The sequence below is a fragment of the Triturus cristatus genome, chromosome 5_2 (assembly GCF_964204655.1).
Source record: "Triturus cristatus chromosome 5_2, aTriCri1.1, whole genome shotgun sequence".
NCBI classification, from domain to species: Eukaryota; Metazoa; Chordata; class Amphibia; order Caudata; family Salamandridae; genus Triturus; species Triturus cristatus.
In genome coordinates this window covers 784,183,483-784,199,911 of record NC_140588.1, presented here as the reverse complement: position 1 = coordinate 784,199,911, position 16,429 = coordinate 784,183,483, and the positions used below count along the sequence as shown (strand labels likewise).

Here is a 16,429-nt window from a genome sequence, read left to right as displayed (position 1 = left end):
AAGCCATTCAATAAAAGGAAGAAAGGTTTACCTGATCAGATAGAGGCAGTCATGTTCATGAATAATGTGCATTGGCGGTCACCGGTAGGTAGTTATAGTGCTGACCTAGTTTCCACAGTGAAAGCATTTTTTGTTTTGCCAATAACTTTGGCGCAGTTTGACGAATCTTCACGAAATTTTAAAAACGAATTTGACCCTCACTTCAGCTGGTATTTTGAAAGTTTTGGGGCTTTCCGTCAAGCGGGATCCGAGAACCAGGGGGTGCTTATATACAATATACATAGCGTTAAGGAGTGTATGAGCTAATAAATGTATCTGCATATTCTAGTCAATGAGTAATTTACTTGATCGTGAATCGGGGAAAGAGATACAGAGGGCTTGTGAAATGGTGACTGTTATAGTGACAGAGGTGTTGCTGAAAGCTTTTTAGCTCATCCTTGAAAACCATGTGAAATTGTCTGACCCAATAAAGTGGACCAGTAAAAAATGTAGTCCGTGAGTTTTCAATATAATTTTTTTTTTAAAGGGCGTGCATTTGGGGGTAGTTTGTAACTGCATAGAGACTTTTGTCCTCAGAGGTGATCAGTTTCTCTGCTAGATAATATCTGCAAAATTCATACGTTGCTGTCTGCAGTAGGTACGTATAAAGAATAAAGATTGCCGTAGTTTGGCTGGTGAACTTCGGTTCCACAATTTACAATTTTCTAGGTGGTCTGTGGATCTTTTCAAGAAAATAGAATATGAAATGTATAAAAAATGTTTTGTTTCAGTAACCATTACAAATAAAGCCTTTCCTGGTGACCTGTGTAAACCAGGGCAAATGTAGGTCATCCCTACACAAGAATGGCATTTGGTTGCACAAGATAAGGAGTTTGGAAAGACAACCTACTGAGCATACATTGGTTTAAGGGACGCAAACATGGGTTTTACAAAAGCAAATTACACCTACTAGTTGTTTCTGTGTGCGATGAAAGAGTATTATGTCCATTCACTATTATTGGCCACGTTTTACTTTCAACCATTTTAGAATATATTCAGCGCCACCATTCCTAAATGTACGTGAATCCAACTTTATAATGTTGGGGTATAAACTAGATACAATAGAAGTCCACGGTGGATTTTGAAAGCAATTCTATCTCTTGCTAATGGAAACATTGGTTATTGAATGGGTGGGTTGAGAGGGATACAGTTGCACATCCACAGCTAAAGGTGCATGTACAAACTGATGAATAGTAAAGTGAAGAAAAAATGTATCTTACAAGAGCAATAAGCAAATGTATAACTATAGGTGGTCCCATTGTAGCAACTTGTCCCCAGACGTGTCACTTGAGGGATTGTGACATCAGTCAGTGTCCTAAAGAAAATTGAGGGGGCCCCCCTCAAAGTACATGAAGGGTGACCCCCTGTTTCTGAACCCAGACAGGAGCTCTCTGGCCAGGGGCCCGTGGCCCAGGCACAGTGCCTGGCGGGGCCCCCTGGAGCCCGGAGGGGAGGCCTGCACCGCGGGGCTATTGTTACGCCACTGACATCAGTCATACATAAACACAGCAATGCAACTACACCAAAGGTTATTCTAGGCAATTAGTTCTCATCAATAAAGAGCTCCAGAAGATGTGGTTCAGAGCAGGGATCTCTAAAGTCGGACCTGGAGGGCCAGATGCATGGCAGATTTTTTACATATCCCCATTTAGATAAATGTAGCTATCTTAAAAATCTGGCATGGAACCGGCTCCCCGGGACTGACTTTGGAGAACCCGGCTAGCGGATGTTTGGCTTCTTCTTTAGTAGAGATTTTGTCAATCCAAATCCAAATCAGTATTAACATCACCAAGAACAGGGCGGCCAACAATTGTTTCATCACAGATGGCTTTATCAAGATGATTGCAATGGATTGAGAACCTCTTTTTTTTGTTGCTGTTTTTTTTATATCGTGAAGTTGCTTTACATGAGCATCAGAATATATGACACTTGGTCAGTTTTTTTTTTTTAGACTTGGATAGCTGCTTAATGCATGGAAAAGACATCTCACAGGCTGAACTCTGTGGCTGCGTTATTGATCGGTGTAAAAATGCTTGCATTTCAAAATTCGAAATTTAAGTCATTTTCTTTCCTGTACAAATTGCCCTATAATTGGGTACTTCGAAATTAAGTGTTTTTGTTGGCTTTCTGTCCACTTGTAAAGTTTAAATGCTTGCATTTCTTTCAGTTGACGTCTTCTGGGTGAAGCACAGATGCTTTGAGCCATTGCTGGGTTTAGTTGAGTACTTTGCTGCCTGCACTAACTATACTCTTTTGGAACGGCACAGAGTAATTATTTCGAAATGTCCTTGAACCTGCCCCCATCCCCCTTAGTTCTCTATGCAGAGATACTTTAAAAACCTATTTTTAAAGCACATCTGTGTGGCACAATCTTGAGTTACAGCCTCAGGACCTGTATTTTGTTTGCCAGAATGCGCGGGTTACATTTAGTTAACCTTCTCTGTCAGCAGTAGGCGTTCAGCCCCATGAGGTCGGATTTGACAAATGCCTTGTTAATATAGGAAACGCCTGATGAGGTACTTCCAGTACCCATTACACGTACTGACGTGACTTTCCTTCAGTTCCTCTCTGCAGAATATTTTTTTTTGGGATACAAAATTGCCTTCATGGCTTGATGCAGGCCGGCCATTTCCTGTGGTTTCCCTGGTCACTGCACCCTCTTCGGTCGCCTCCTTGCACACCTTCCACTGCCACCTGCACCGGGAGCGCGGGAAGGTTCCTCCACCTTCGCCAAGTAGTTTTTTAAATGCACACACTGAAGAAAGGCTCACTGTTAAGCTTTTATTATGATCATAAAACTATTATGAGAAGCTTTGAAATATATGGGAACAGCTCGAACTATTTTTTTCTTTAGTCACGATGCAAGTTTGGGACAGGTGCCTTCTTTGTAGGCACGGTGGCTGCCATAAGGTGAGGAACGACAAACAGCCGAAAGCAGCTCAACCTAGATAAGGCCATAAGCCCCATCCTTTGTTAGGCGGAAAGCGTGATTGCGTAAGAGGGCTATCGGCCTTCTTTTATCGTCTTTCTCACGTGCTCCTTGGAGCTTGTTAGCTAAATGTTAACTACAGTGTTTTTTAGGGGGAACACACTAAGATATGATTTAAGTCATGAAAAGAACCTAGAAAAGCCCTTGTAAGGTCACCGATAAAACAAGAATTGCTATCACTCGTGTCGTAACTCTGAAAGCAGTATGTGTGCAAAGGCCGTTGCTAAATGTAAACGAGTTGATAGCGCCCAGACTAGGTGGGTATCTGATTCTAGCAGTTTTACGAACTGCATTTTTGCATTTTATGAAACAGATTAATTTTAGGTATTTTTAAGTCACTCAATGCGCGTTATTCTATTAGTTGTCTCACAAGACTTTATTATTTTGAAACTGCAGATAGCTAAAACACGACTATTGAATTAGTTTTCTTTTTAACATCCAGTGTCTGTTTGTTTATGAATCTTTTATTGACGGGGAGGCCATAGTACAACGGACGAGTGGAAGTAACATTGATCTCCTGAGAACCATAAATCTTTGGTGATTTTTCTGTTCTAGAATTATTGTGGAAACAAATCTGATTATAGGAGAGAAATTCACCCATCCGTTCTCATATTTCGTGACATCCTTTAAAAAAAAAAAAAAAAATTCTGTGATAAAAAGATGCTATCACGTGCTTTCAAATTTTGCAACAGGAAATCATTAGTTAAAGAAAAAATGTCACTCTTCGAGACAAAAGACCGAATTATTATTGGGTACATGGCCCGCATGCACCTGAACTGGGTGTGCACGGATCAGACCGTGGCTGGTCACATGCGCTAAAGCAGAAAAAGAGTTGTGGATCTGTGCCTATGGATGCAGTACTTTCACTGGCTGTACCACCATGAGTGAAGTGTCATTCATTTGTGATGGATACTTCCAACTTCGGATTCCTCACCATTAGAATATCCTCAGAATCCATACTGGATGAGGAAGATTTTACAACATAGCTCCTGCGCATCAGTAGGTGGCGTCATGCAGCTCCGTGTTGCCTCTGTTCCTACCCGGATGTGACGACCGTAGCCTCATATACCCACCACCTAAGTGCGCTGACATCATTTTCTTTCTTTCTGCACCTTCATACACTGATCCGGCGCTAGCTCCTAGTTTTATCTCGTCAGTTGACAAGCTTTTTCTCTCAAAATTACTTCGTCTGCAAGGGATCATGTCCCCTTCTAAAACTACAAACTATAAGCCTTGTCGGGACTGTTGCCAAAAGAATCTCTGACTGATTTCCATGATCCCCATTAACCTCAGAACCTAAGAAACTCCTCTGTGGAGTCCCACAATTATTGTCGCTCAGCCTAGCACTCTTCAACGTCTAAATGATGCCACTCATGGATATAGTGCATCAACATATTCTCCTACGCCGAGTACACACATCCTCTCCTTTACTGACTCAACCAGCACTGTCGAAGCAAACGTCGCCACCTGCATTAGCAGCGTTGCTGTTTGGATGAAAAACAACTGCCTCCAGTTCAACACAGACAAAACCAAAGTCCTAATCTTTGCAACAACCTCTCCCGCTGGGACGACTCTTGGCGGTCTTCAAAACTTGGGCCCCCACCTATCCCAGTGGACCATTTCAAGAACCCCGGGATCATTATGGACACCAACCTCTCCATGAGCAGACAGATCTATGCCGTCTCCTCATCATGCTTTCACATCCTGCGAGTGCTACGTAAGATTTTCAAGTGTATCCAATGAAGTCCCGACGAATGGTCACCCAGGCTCTTATCACAAGTAACCTTGATTGCAAAAACTCCTTCTATGTCACAATTCCAGCCCATGTCCTACACCAACCAAACCACCCAGAACGCCACCGCTAGACTCATCCAGAACATCCCTCGAAATAGCCATATCTCTTCACACCTCAACATTCTCTATTGTCTCCCAGTCCAGGAAAGATGGAAGTTCAAGCTACTCACCATCACCAGCAAAGCTCTCTACAACACCGGTACTGTTTACCCCAACCACCGCCTTAACTTCTACCAACCCACCAGACTCCTTAGATCTGCCATCTAGGCAGAAGCACACCTCTCTCTCATCAAGAGGACCAGAAGCAAAAGACGCTCCTTCTCATACCTTACTGCCAAGACCTTGAAAGACTGCCTAAAACACCTCAGAATCTCCCCTTCCATCTTGGACTTCTGAAAGTACCCCAAGACATGGCTCTTCCAAACAAAATAAGCATGATCTACTCCTCCCCCCTCAGGCCTGCCATACTCAAAGCATGCATACCCTCACAGGTGATTAGCCGTGCTCTACAAATTCACATAACATAATACAAGGTATTTCCCTGTTGTTTAACATAAGGCCACAACCTTAAGGGCATGCGGAAAGTGTGTCTCATGCACCTGAAGGGGACTCAGGAATGTGAAGTCAAGCTTGATATCATTGAACACTGCAGGTAGTCTGATAAGGTTCTCTCCTATTCAAAGTCAAGGACATGGATCCATTCCCGCTCTCTGAGTTGGATCCATAAAAAACCATGGTGGTTCAAGTTTTCGGGTAAATCAATATTCCAGAAAAAAGCCACAAAATTCCAATTGGTCCTCAACCCAGCCGCACCATTCTCCTTCTGGGAAGATGTCAGGACATCAAGGAACCATGTTGTCCCCCCAATGCTCCAAAAACTCTACGGATTAGACCTTGACTGCCAGCCAGCTTTTGGTGTTGTTGGGGACAAATTCTCACCACAGTATGAGGAAAATTCTTGTACACCCACAGGAGGCCAATGGACTTAACACTTCATGAGACGGGCAGCAGAATTTGATTTTGCAGTTGCTTTCCATTGCAGTAAAAACCAATGCCTTCACAGAAGTGTTATAGCACTGACACTCCTCATCTGAACCTTACTGCCATTCAACTAGGCACTTAACAACACCATCATGGGCAGAGCCCTTCTCCTGCCCACCTGTAAACATCCAGGTGCAACGTCATCACAGGTGCCAGACAGAGAGCCAAACAGAATTGAGGCATATGAGTACAGAATACTTTCCTCTGCCTGCCTCGCTCTCAGGTCAGTCAACCCCAGCTGTTTGCTGGGATGGTACTCCTATGCATTTATGGCAGTTGGTTGCTTAGATTTTACCATTAGTCCCAAAAGAGTTTTGTTCCAATCTGGTACTGACCATCCAAGATGCGACCAAGTACGTCATGCAGTTTGGCCTGGACATGACCTACTGTTTAGGCAGAGCTATTGGACTAGCATGGTGCTTTGGTGTCATAGATTAGATCCCTGGGCTTCTCGTTTGATGTTCAGGCATCACTCATGAGCCGACCTTTTGATGGGTCTTGCCTCTTTGGTGAGATGGCCGTCTCCGCTATTGAGCACTTCATGGAAAGCAGAGCCACTGTGTGCTCCTGCAGTCTTCCCACACTCTTTAGGCAGTATCCCCACCAATTTCACTCCTTTTGAGGCATCGCTCCAGGTTTTCCCATCAGACAGTACCGAGGCCCAACACCCCCAACAACAGACACCCCAGTCCTTTCCCGGTCGGTGTTGGGGATCAAGCAGACCACTTTCATTTCTAGAAGGGCACGGATCATCCCAGGCCCCAGCACCTCTGACAGCAGCTGCCGAACCGCTTTAGTTTGCTCTTAGTGGCAATAGACCACCCAGTGGAAGGCAGGATCCATCATTTTCCAGATCAGATGGTCCTACAGATCATCTAATGGGGTTATGCCCTGCCATTTCTGTCTGTCCCACCACATCTTTCCCCCGCATCAGAGCAGCTTTCAGAAGACGGTTTGTCCATTTTGCTGCAGGAAGTTCAAGCACTTTTGGAGAAAGGAGCCATCGGTTCCCAGGCCCCAGACATGGTGTTACTCCTGTTGTTTCCTTGTGTTGAGAAAAGGAGAAGACCTTCATCCTATTTTAGATCTTTGACCTCTCAATTTCTTCCTGCAGAAGGACAAATTCAGGATGCTCAAGCTGGCCTAGGTTCTATCAGATCTGAATCGCGGAGACTGGATGATGGCATTGAACCTGCAGGATGTTACTTTCCTGTTCCTATCCAACAGACCCACAGTCGCTATCTGTAGTTCAAGGTGGGCCATGAGCATTTTCTGTTTTGGTGTGTTCACTTTTGGTCTCACCAGAGCCCCTTGGGTATTCATGAAGATGATGGCAGTGGTAGCTGTGTATCTTTGGAGGTTGGGGGTACCAGTCCTCCTCTACCTCGACGATTAGTTACTGAAGGCGGGCTCACCACAGTCAGTTGTAGACTGCCTCCAGATTGTGCTAAACTCCTTACATTGCTGTGGTTCACAATCAACATGCCAAGGTCACACCTGACTGCTTTGCGTAGATTTTCATTCATCAGAGCCATCCTGGACATGGTGCAATTTCGGACCTTCCCTCCGGATCAATGGATCCAAGACATTCAGCTATGATTTCAGTGTTTCAGCCTCTATTCTGAGTCTGTGAGGATGGCCAAGAGACTTCTTGTCCTGCTGGCCACCTGCGTCCTACTAGTTAACCATGCCAGATGGTGCATGCCGGCTCTGCAATGGGATCTAAAGTCTCAGTGGGCCCAGCACTACAGATTCCATCCAGGTCTTGGAGGGGACTGCAGATGGTCAGCGGATCACAAATGGCAGCTACATCTGGTGGTGGCACAGGGAGTCTTCCAGCAATGGCGAGAACTCTGGCTCGATCTCTTCACCACCGCCAAGAACATGTAGTGTCGGCACTTTTGCACATTGGGGTTCCAACGAAGGCTGTCTCTCTGAGACCCATTCTGCCTAGAGTAGAGCAAGGGACTCCTGTATGGTTTCTTATTACTACCTCTTATGCCCCTATTTCTAAAGAAGATCAAGAACGAACGGGCTCAAGTCATCAAAGTAGCTCTGGATTAGGTCAGGAGAGTGCGGTACCTGGAACTTCTGGGCATGAGCATCTGTCCTCTGATCAGGCTGCCTCAACAGAAGGATCTTCTGCAGGGCAGGGCTCTGCACCTAGGCCTGCGCAGTCTACGCCTCCATGCATGGAGACCAAGCTGCACTACTGCCTTGACAGCCAGGTCCGATGGGAAGGGTGTTTTGGCCATCGGCCTACACCACTTTTTGGTCTGAGTCACTGCACAGACCAACCACAGAGGGAGCCACTTTGCTTTGGTCGCTATTCTAAACATAAGAAGAATCTATAGTTGGAAGTATTCGTCAGAAGAACAAGTTACTTAACTTTGGTAATGCTCTTCCTGCTAGATACTCTATCTAACCGCAGACTATATATATATATGGGCGACCTCAGGGCAATCATGGAAGAACATGCTATTATCTATCTGAGATACATTGACGATCTGTTTTTTATTTGGAAGAGCACAGAGCAAGGCGCACAGGAATTTGTGAATATGCTCAACATTAATTGTTTAAATTTACAATTTACGTCCTGTATTAATAAACGGTCAGTCTGTTTTTTAGATGTTGAGGTATTTGTACACAACGATGTATTGGCTACAAAACTGTATAGTAAATCTACTGCAGGTAACACAATTCTTCATGCATCTAGCCATCATCCTCAACATCTGATACGCAGTATCCCATACGGGGAGATGCTCCGTATCAGGCGAATATGCAGCTCAGATGCTGAATGTGACATTGCCCAGGAGGCAAGCAAAAGCCGGTTCCTGGCCAGGGGCTATCCACCAAATATGATTGATCAGGCTATTAAAAAACGAGTCTTCTTTCTAGAACAGACACTTTGCTCCCAAAAACCAAGCATAGTACATTATTTGATATGGCCCCCAATATTCAATCTAGGGTCATCCTAACTTTCAGCAAACAACATCAAGAACTGAGGAAGATTTATAATCAAAACTGGAACTTGGTTCAGGGTGATCCGGTAATTGGGGGTTTAGTAGCTAATAAACCTGCACTAACCTTCAGAAAATCATTTTCTATGAGTGACTGTCTAGTGAGGAGCAGTCCAGAGTCAGCCTCTCCAACTACTTGGAGGGCTCAATCTAAAGGTTTAAAAAAATGCCCCAGCTGCAAAGCATGTAAATTTGGTTGCAGTAAAACCCAGTTCTCCAGTCCATTGAAATCCAAACCAATCCAGATTAATAAAAGACTAACATGCAAAACCGAGTTTGCTGTATATGTGCTGGAGTGTCCTTGTGGGCTTAAATACGTTGGCAGCACTAAGCTGCCGGCACATAAGAGGATACTCCAGCACATCAGGGCCATCTCGAATAAAGATCAGGCCTACCCCGTTGCCAGGCATTTTGAACAGATGCACGATGGCAACCCGAATTTTCTTCACTACTATGTGATTGATACAGTGTTGCCAAAGAAACGGGGTGGTAATCGGGAGGCTAAATTGCGCCTCCTGGAAACACGGTATATTTTGGAGCTGGATACGAAAAATCCAGCGGGACTGAATTCTAGCGAAGATTTCCATACTTGTTTATAGTTTCCCCTTTGAGTCAACATTCGGGGCATATCAATGTGGGCTCACATTGAAATTTGATAAGGAACATGACTGCTTTTGTAAATAAAATAGTCAAACATATTTAAAGTGTATTTTTGTACAAAAAAATGTATAAAAAGAAAGTCCTTTTTTTAATTAAGTAAATAAATATAAAAAAACAGAATAAGAATGTTGAGTTGAAAACAATAAATAGAAAAAAAGTTTGACATACCTTACTGTGATTTAGAGAAATATATCTATACACTTTTAGAATAAATTAATAGTCACACTCTCTTTGCGGGAATTTAACGTGGAAAAGGAGGACCGATCTTTGGTCTCCTTATTCATTATGTGTTTTTTAATACATTTCTGCACCAATTTGCACTTATTATTTTTTGTAGCGGCATTTTTGGGATACATTTCTAGGATATAACATGACGAGCATTGATTATACAAGCCCACTTGGGCATTTGTAGATACTTGGATAAACTGAACTTTGACAAATTTATAATGTACTGTATTGAGGAAATTCAATTTAGAAATCGATAAAGCACACAATCTAATATGACACCATTTTCAAATTGTATTAGCATTTGGCTCATATTTGGATAAATGTCGTTTTTTAATTGATACAGATGGTTTTATGTATTTAAAAGTATCTTAATATTTATATTGATATAAGTATTTATTTGTATATTTATCTATATATTTATATAATTATCGATGAAAAAATACTTTTAGGTTGTGCACAGTACCTCTTCTTGAAATAACTTCAAAGAGCAATTCATCGCTTTCTATGCCTGACTTGTCATGGTGATGTCATTTCCTGATTTGTTGCCTTTAAAATGCTGCCTATTCCCATGGCAACGTGTCATGTGATCAAGGCCCGAGTGGGGGTCGAAACGCGTTATGGCGGACAGGCTTGACGAACATTGAAATAAAGAAAATTTGATTGGCACCAACCTCTGGGTCCTCTCTCCGTCCTTTTCTACCGGAGTGAGGCAGAGACAAAAGGCGATTTACGTGTGTGTGTGTGTGTGTAGATATATATATATATATATATATATATATATATATATATATATATATATATATCAAAACCACACTTCCCCCTTGGTAAAGAAAGCGGAGCACACACGGGTTACCAGGTAAGCTGCCTTTTATTAAACCATCGGCATGACGCGTTTCGTTTCTCCAAACTTCCTCAGATGCCGCCAGAATCTGAAATGGTTTTCAGCTCACTTTTTAAAAGGAAATGCCTCACTGTAATTGGTTGAAGCACCTCTGACACAGTCACCCAGGGATTGGCCCGAACTCAGCACTCCAAGTTCGTGTCGAGCGGAAACTCTGGCGTAAGTACTAGCCCCAGTGGGCGGTGTCCGCTCTATCCCCAAGTACGTGCCTGGATCTTATTTCGTGGGCAGTAAACAGCTCTCCTGGTCCCTTACCCCACCGCTGTAAGTCTGAAATCTGCCTTTACACACCGCTACAGTGAGCAGTGACCTTCCAGTGCAGTCGCGCTCCATCCGATCACAACCAGGCACGGTTTCAGGTATGCGGTGGTTTCAGCGTTTCCAAAAAGTTTTTGGATCGTCCAAAAGTTGCCACACTTGCCGCTGAAACACTGAGGGGCTGGTACTCCTTACGGTGCAAGTGGCCGCACCCAAAACATCAAAACCACACTTCCCCTTGGTAAAGAAAGCGGAGCACACACGGGTTACCAGTAGATTATATATATATAATCTACTGGCAGTCGCCAGTAGATAGTTATAGTTACAACCTAGTTTCCATAGGAAATCTCAAAATTCTATTTTGAATAACTTTGGCGCCGGTTGACGAATCCTCGCGAAATTTTCAAAACAAATGGGGTGCTCCGTTCAGCTGCTACCCTGAAAGTCTCGGGGTGATTCGTCAAGCGGGGGCCGAGAAAAAGGGGGGGTCCCAAAACGCGTTTTCCCCATGCATTTTTCCATAGGACCTTTAGTCGCAGCTACAGCCCGAACGGCTGAACAGAATTACGTGAAATTTGGCAGAGTGGTAGCCATAAGGTCAAGGAAGTGCCTTTTGCAGGTCTGGTGTAAATCTGTTCAGTATTTCCTGAGAAAATAGCATTTAAAAGTATATCAATATCTATACGCGCGCACCGTGCGCGCACTGTGTGCGCACCCTGCCGTGCGCGAGCGCAATTCTGATTTGTTGTTAGATGTCGTTAAACATTCGAATCGGTCGAAACCAGGAAGTGTCGGCCGCCATTTTGTCTCTCGCAGTCTGAGGGGGTGAAAAACAAAGGTGGAGAACGTGAAAAGGGGGCAGAGTGGACAGTTCCGGACCCCCTAGCCTTGGTCAGGGGGTCACAGAAGGACCCCCAAGGGAGAAAAAAAATGTTTGTTGTTTTTTAAAAATCGCTAGGTGCCGTGGGCGCTCGGTGGGCGAAGCGCACCGAACTCCCACAGCGCGCGCACGGTGCGCGCACGGTGAAAAACCTGAAAAAAAATAAAAATAATAAATACATAACCTAGCATTTAAAAAACCGTACAAATTCACTTAAAAAACCATAGGTTTCACACACGTTATAGTTACGAATTAGCATTTAAAAAACCTTGCAAATTCACTTAAAAAACCATAGGTTTCACACATGTTATAGTTAGCTGGACATTTCACTCGTAAAAAACCAATGAAATTCCCCCGTTATAGTTAGTGCAGGCAACTATAACTCACGCGACCGCAATCCTCTGCTGATGACGTCAGATATTACATCACTGATGACATATGTGTCTTTCTGAAAAATAAATATTTGTAATATATGTATAGCTAAAGATTAATGGAAGAAGACATGGGTAAATAAGTGTCTAAATACAGTGATGTAATATCTGACGTCATCAGCAGAGGATTGCGGTCGCGTGAGTTATAGTTGCCTGCACTAACTATAACGGGGGAATTTCATTGGTTTTTTACGAGTGAAATGTCCAGCTAACTAGAACATGTGTGAAACCTATGGTTTTTTAAGTGAATTTGCAAGGTTTTTTAAATGCTAATTCGTAACTATAACGTGTGTGAAACCTATGGTTTTTTCAGTGAATATATATATATATAATTAAAATGCAGCTGTTGATTCAACATAGTAGAAGATCAGTGTCATCTTTCAACTTCTGTTCATGTCTGTAGTGCTGTTTCATGGCAATTTAAAGACTTTCCAATCCATCACATTTCTGAAGTTGTCATGAGATCACCTGACCGCTGATTGTGTTTTTATCCTGCAGAGCTATACTTTGCAAGCTGGGAGGTATAGCAGGCAACACTTACAAACTGCTGAATTCATGCGGGCTCCCCATTCCAGACCTTTGTCTTGGCTCAGTTCATTGACGTCCGAGCACGCGACACACCCTGGCAGTGGCCATCCGAAGCCGCCATGTTCAGCACCACACAACGCCCATTTTGTATCATGACTACAGTCATGATAAGACATACCCTTTTCCCAGTTGCCCTAATAAGGTAGTTTACTTTGGGAGCACAATCTCACTTTCCCGGTCTCTGTCGTGCCCCGCTTCTGAAGTAACATCTTGTTTCAAGCACAGCCGTCCACAATCCCTCCTCTGTGCATTCTATTCATTTGAAATACTCTGCAGGAGGCCAAAATCCAGGGGCTAAGGTTACACCTTATAAGGAGGGGAATTTTGCAGTGGGTTTAAGATAAGTATGAGGAACGTTTCTGTGAACAAGAACCATAAAATCATTCGATGAATAGGGCAGGATTTCCCATGGCTGAAAGTGAAAAACATAAATTAACTTTCATATAGGGAAGTACAGTGATGCGGACTGTAAGTAATGCGTGGTTTTTATGTTTCACTTAATATCATGTTTAATTATGTGAGTGTTCTATGGCACTACATAGCCTGGTAACCTTGGAATTGCTTAATTTCTTGGGTATTGGTTGAACCATTCCAAAGAAATGCCCCATCACCTGTTCTTTGGAGAAGATTTTTGTGTGAGATATTATCACCAGGAGAACAAAATGTTATCTGTCTACTAGCTAAGACTGTAGAGAGTTCCAGCTCCTTTCTAATGGTTTGTGGAAATCTAGTTGACTTGATTTTGGTTATTCTGGTTTCAATGTGGCCTCACCACATTTACAAATACATTTCACTAATGCTGAAGAACATACAGTGCAGCTCCTACAGACTCTTCCTGTTGTAACGAAGATGTTGCAACTGTAGTTCTACTTGCATACTGAAAAAAACACTGTTCTTCTGGCCTTGTTTAGCAATTCGGAGCCACAACTTGCCTTATTTTCTAACCTTTGAAGCTCCCTCGTATCTCTGCACCTTCCAGAAGTCAGATGAGGCATTTGCCTACTTTTGACCAGTGGATTAGGAAATATTGTAAATGTAAAGATCCTGCACTTGTTTTGTTAAAACTTACAATCATTAAATATAAGTTTGCACCCTTTAAACACAATCAATTCTGAAACAAAATCTTCTCTATCAACATTCTGTCTCTTCTTGGGAATAGCTGTAACGGACAATATTCTTGCTACTTTTGATGATTAGTTTTCGCGATACCCTTAAAGTGCTTAGTTTATAACTGAATGTGTATTTTGTTGGTCTTCTGCACTCCCTGGTTTTCCCCCTAAGATGCTCTGTTGTGCTCCATAAGTTTCAGGCAGACAGGGGCTGCAAGGGAATCTTCAGGCGTCCTAGATTCCTAATGGTGAGTGTCATCTGGGTGTTCCTTTGTGATCTGCAACGAGTAGCCGTGTGCGTTGAAATGAGTTAAATTCCTCGCAGTGAATAACGCTGCTGACAGCACTTTGTGATCGCGTTCCAAGTACATTCAACATGATTGGGTGGCTGTGACAACTTCCCATGCTCTGCACACTGGGCTGAACTGAGCTCATTCACCCAGCTGTGCATACCACGTCTAGTACGCATCCTGCCCGACGTAAGTGAGAGAGCCTTGCCTCATACCCATCTGTTGAAGTACTCTAGAACCAGGAGTAGTGCAGAGCTCATTGAAACGGCATGGGCTTCTAGGAGACTTTTCTTCTACCCTTCTCGGGAACGGTATAATCCCCCATGACTGTCATTATAGGAATGCTTGGCTTTCGAAGGGTCACTGCCCGTAAGGCATGCACAGATGCCTCAAAGTGCACTGATAGACTACATGTTGCTTACCTTTCCAGTGGGGGGGGGGGAGAAGAGAGAGAGAGAGAGAGAGAGAGAGAGAATGTATTTACATATATATATATACACACAATGCAACCTAGCCCTGCAAGATTGTATGTAAGGTTATTCACCCGGCTGGGAAACAAGAGAGACCTTCGTAAGTGTGTGAGCTCAGGGAACAATCGGTGTTTGCAATTGGTAGACGTGTAATTCTACAGTGACTTGCTTTTGAAAGAAATTCATTTTCAGTTTCTTCCTGATTTGCAGGATGTTTGGATGCATTCTGATACCAGTGGGAATATGGTTCCAGTCCCTGGTTGTGAAGGTGGTTGAGGCCTACCTTCTGTGTATTTTTTTCTTTCTGACTTTTTTTTATTTGCCTGGAAATGTCTTGGCTCCTGGTTTGGTGCTATCCACCAGAGGTGGTTAGTTTATCCAGCCGGTACTTCCAGATTAAGGAATGCATTATAATAACTGGTCTTCTAATGGCGTGGCTTGCCATATTCCTGCAGAACATCAATGTGTTTTACTTGCAGAACCTTGAATCACAATGTAAAAATAACATTAGATCTGCATTTAAGGCATCATTGGGACTCAAATCTATTTCAGGCGGATTCTGTAAGTTTTAGTCCTATTGGCACACAGTGATGACGCAATAATTTTCGAATAAAAAGTGCTCTACAGCCGTCAAATGACTTTCCTGCCCTGTATGCAACCTTCAGCCAATCTTGGCTTTTTAAATAACAGCACTTGCTTGCTTGAACTTTTCAGACTGTACTTCTGTGAAAGCAAAAACACAAGGCCCAGAATGCAATGTTTTGTTGATTACAAAAGCACTAGCTGAAGGATATTTTACATGATTTGGGTCGACTTTGTAAGTGTTTACTCGTAGATTTTAGTTTAGAATGCCTTAGGAGACTCCAGGGCAAACAGTCCATATAGTAATAGGTACTGTTTGGCCTGGAGTCCGTGCAGCACTTCCATTTTAAGTGCACCATTGTTGGTCCAATCCAGCGACACCTCTTTTAACCCAGAAAACTCACACCATCGTTCCGTAAAACAGATTCATGGAAACTGCGCCGAGATGTTTTTGTCTGTTACTTTTTTCATTATTAATGTGATGTTCTATTTGTTTTCTTCTGAAGGTAAATCCAACACCCCAGTGCTCACAAGCTGTGGTGAAAATGATGTACTGTCCGTACTGCAGAGGTCTGGTGACGGTGAAGCCGTGCAACAACTACTGCCTCAATGTAATGCGGGGATGTCTTGCCAATGCTGGAGATCTTGATGCAGATTGGAACGCTTTTATAGGTAAATAAATAACATTGGGTGCAGTATGTATACCTTACCAATACCACTAATACCAATATTTCATTATTTAGGTGTTTCACCATAAAAGAGCAATCACAAATATGTACACACAAATTACCTAAACAATAGATACACCTCCCATCTTCAAGAACCAATGGCATTCGCCTGTGAGGTCAAGGGCACCTATCACATTTAATATACACCTACAGCCCCATTCACAAATGTAATGAACAAAACTGGAAAATTGGTCTGTGCAGGATTACTGCTACATTTGAAGCAAGTTTCAGACTATTCATTGATTGAAAAGAATCATAGAGGAAGTCTTGGTATACGAAGAGAATCCTAGTCTTTTTGGGAGAGCTCAACCGGCTGAAGTTTACATGCATGAGATTTACCCACTAGTTGGAAAACACAGCAGATGGAAATGTGAAGATAACATGCATTTGAGCATTAAATTGGGTACATACTCTTTTCATG

At 43.0% G+C, this 16,429-nt stretch overlaps 1 protein-coding gene across 1 annotated transcript in view; it reads left to right on the top strand.

The window, feature by feature from the left end:
- GPC4 (glypican 4) overlaps positions 1-16,429 on the top strand; it is a 196,965-nt gene that overhangs the window by 153,688 nt on the left and 26,848 nt on the right. The window contains exon 4 of the mRNA XM_085607899.1: positions 15,787-15,952. Within this exon, the coding sequence (XP_085464025.1) occupies positions 15,787-15,952 (166 nt within the window). The remainder of the gene's footprint in view (positions 1-15,786; positions 15,953-16,429) is intronic.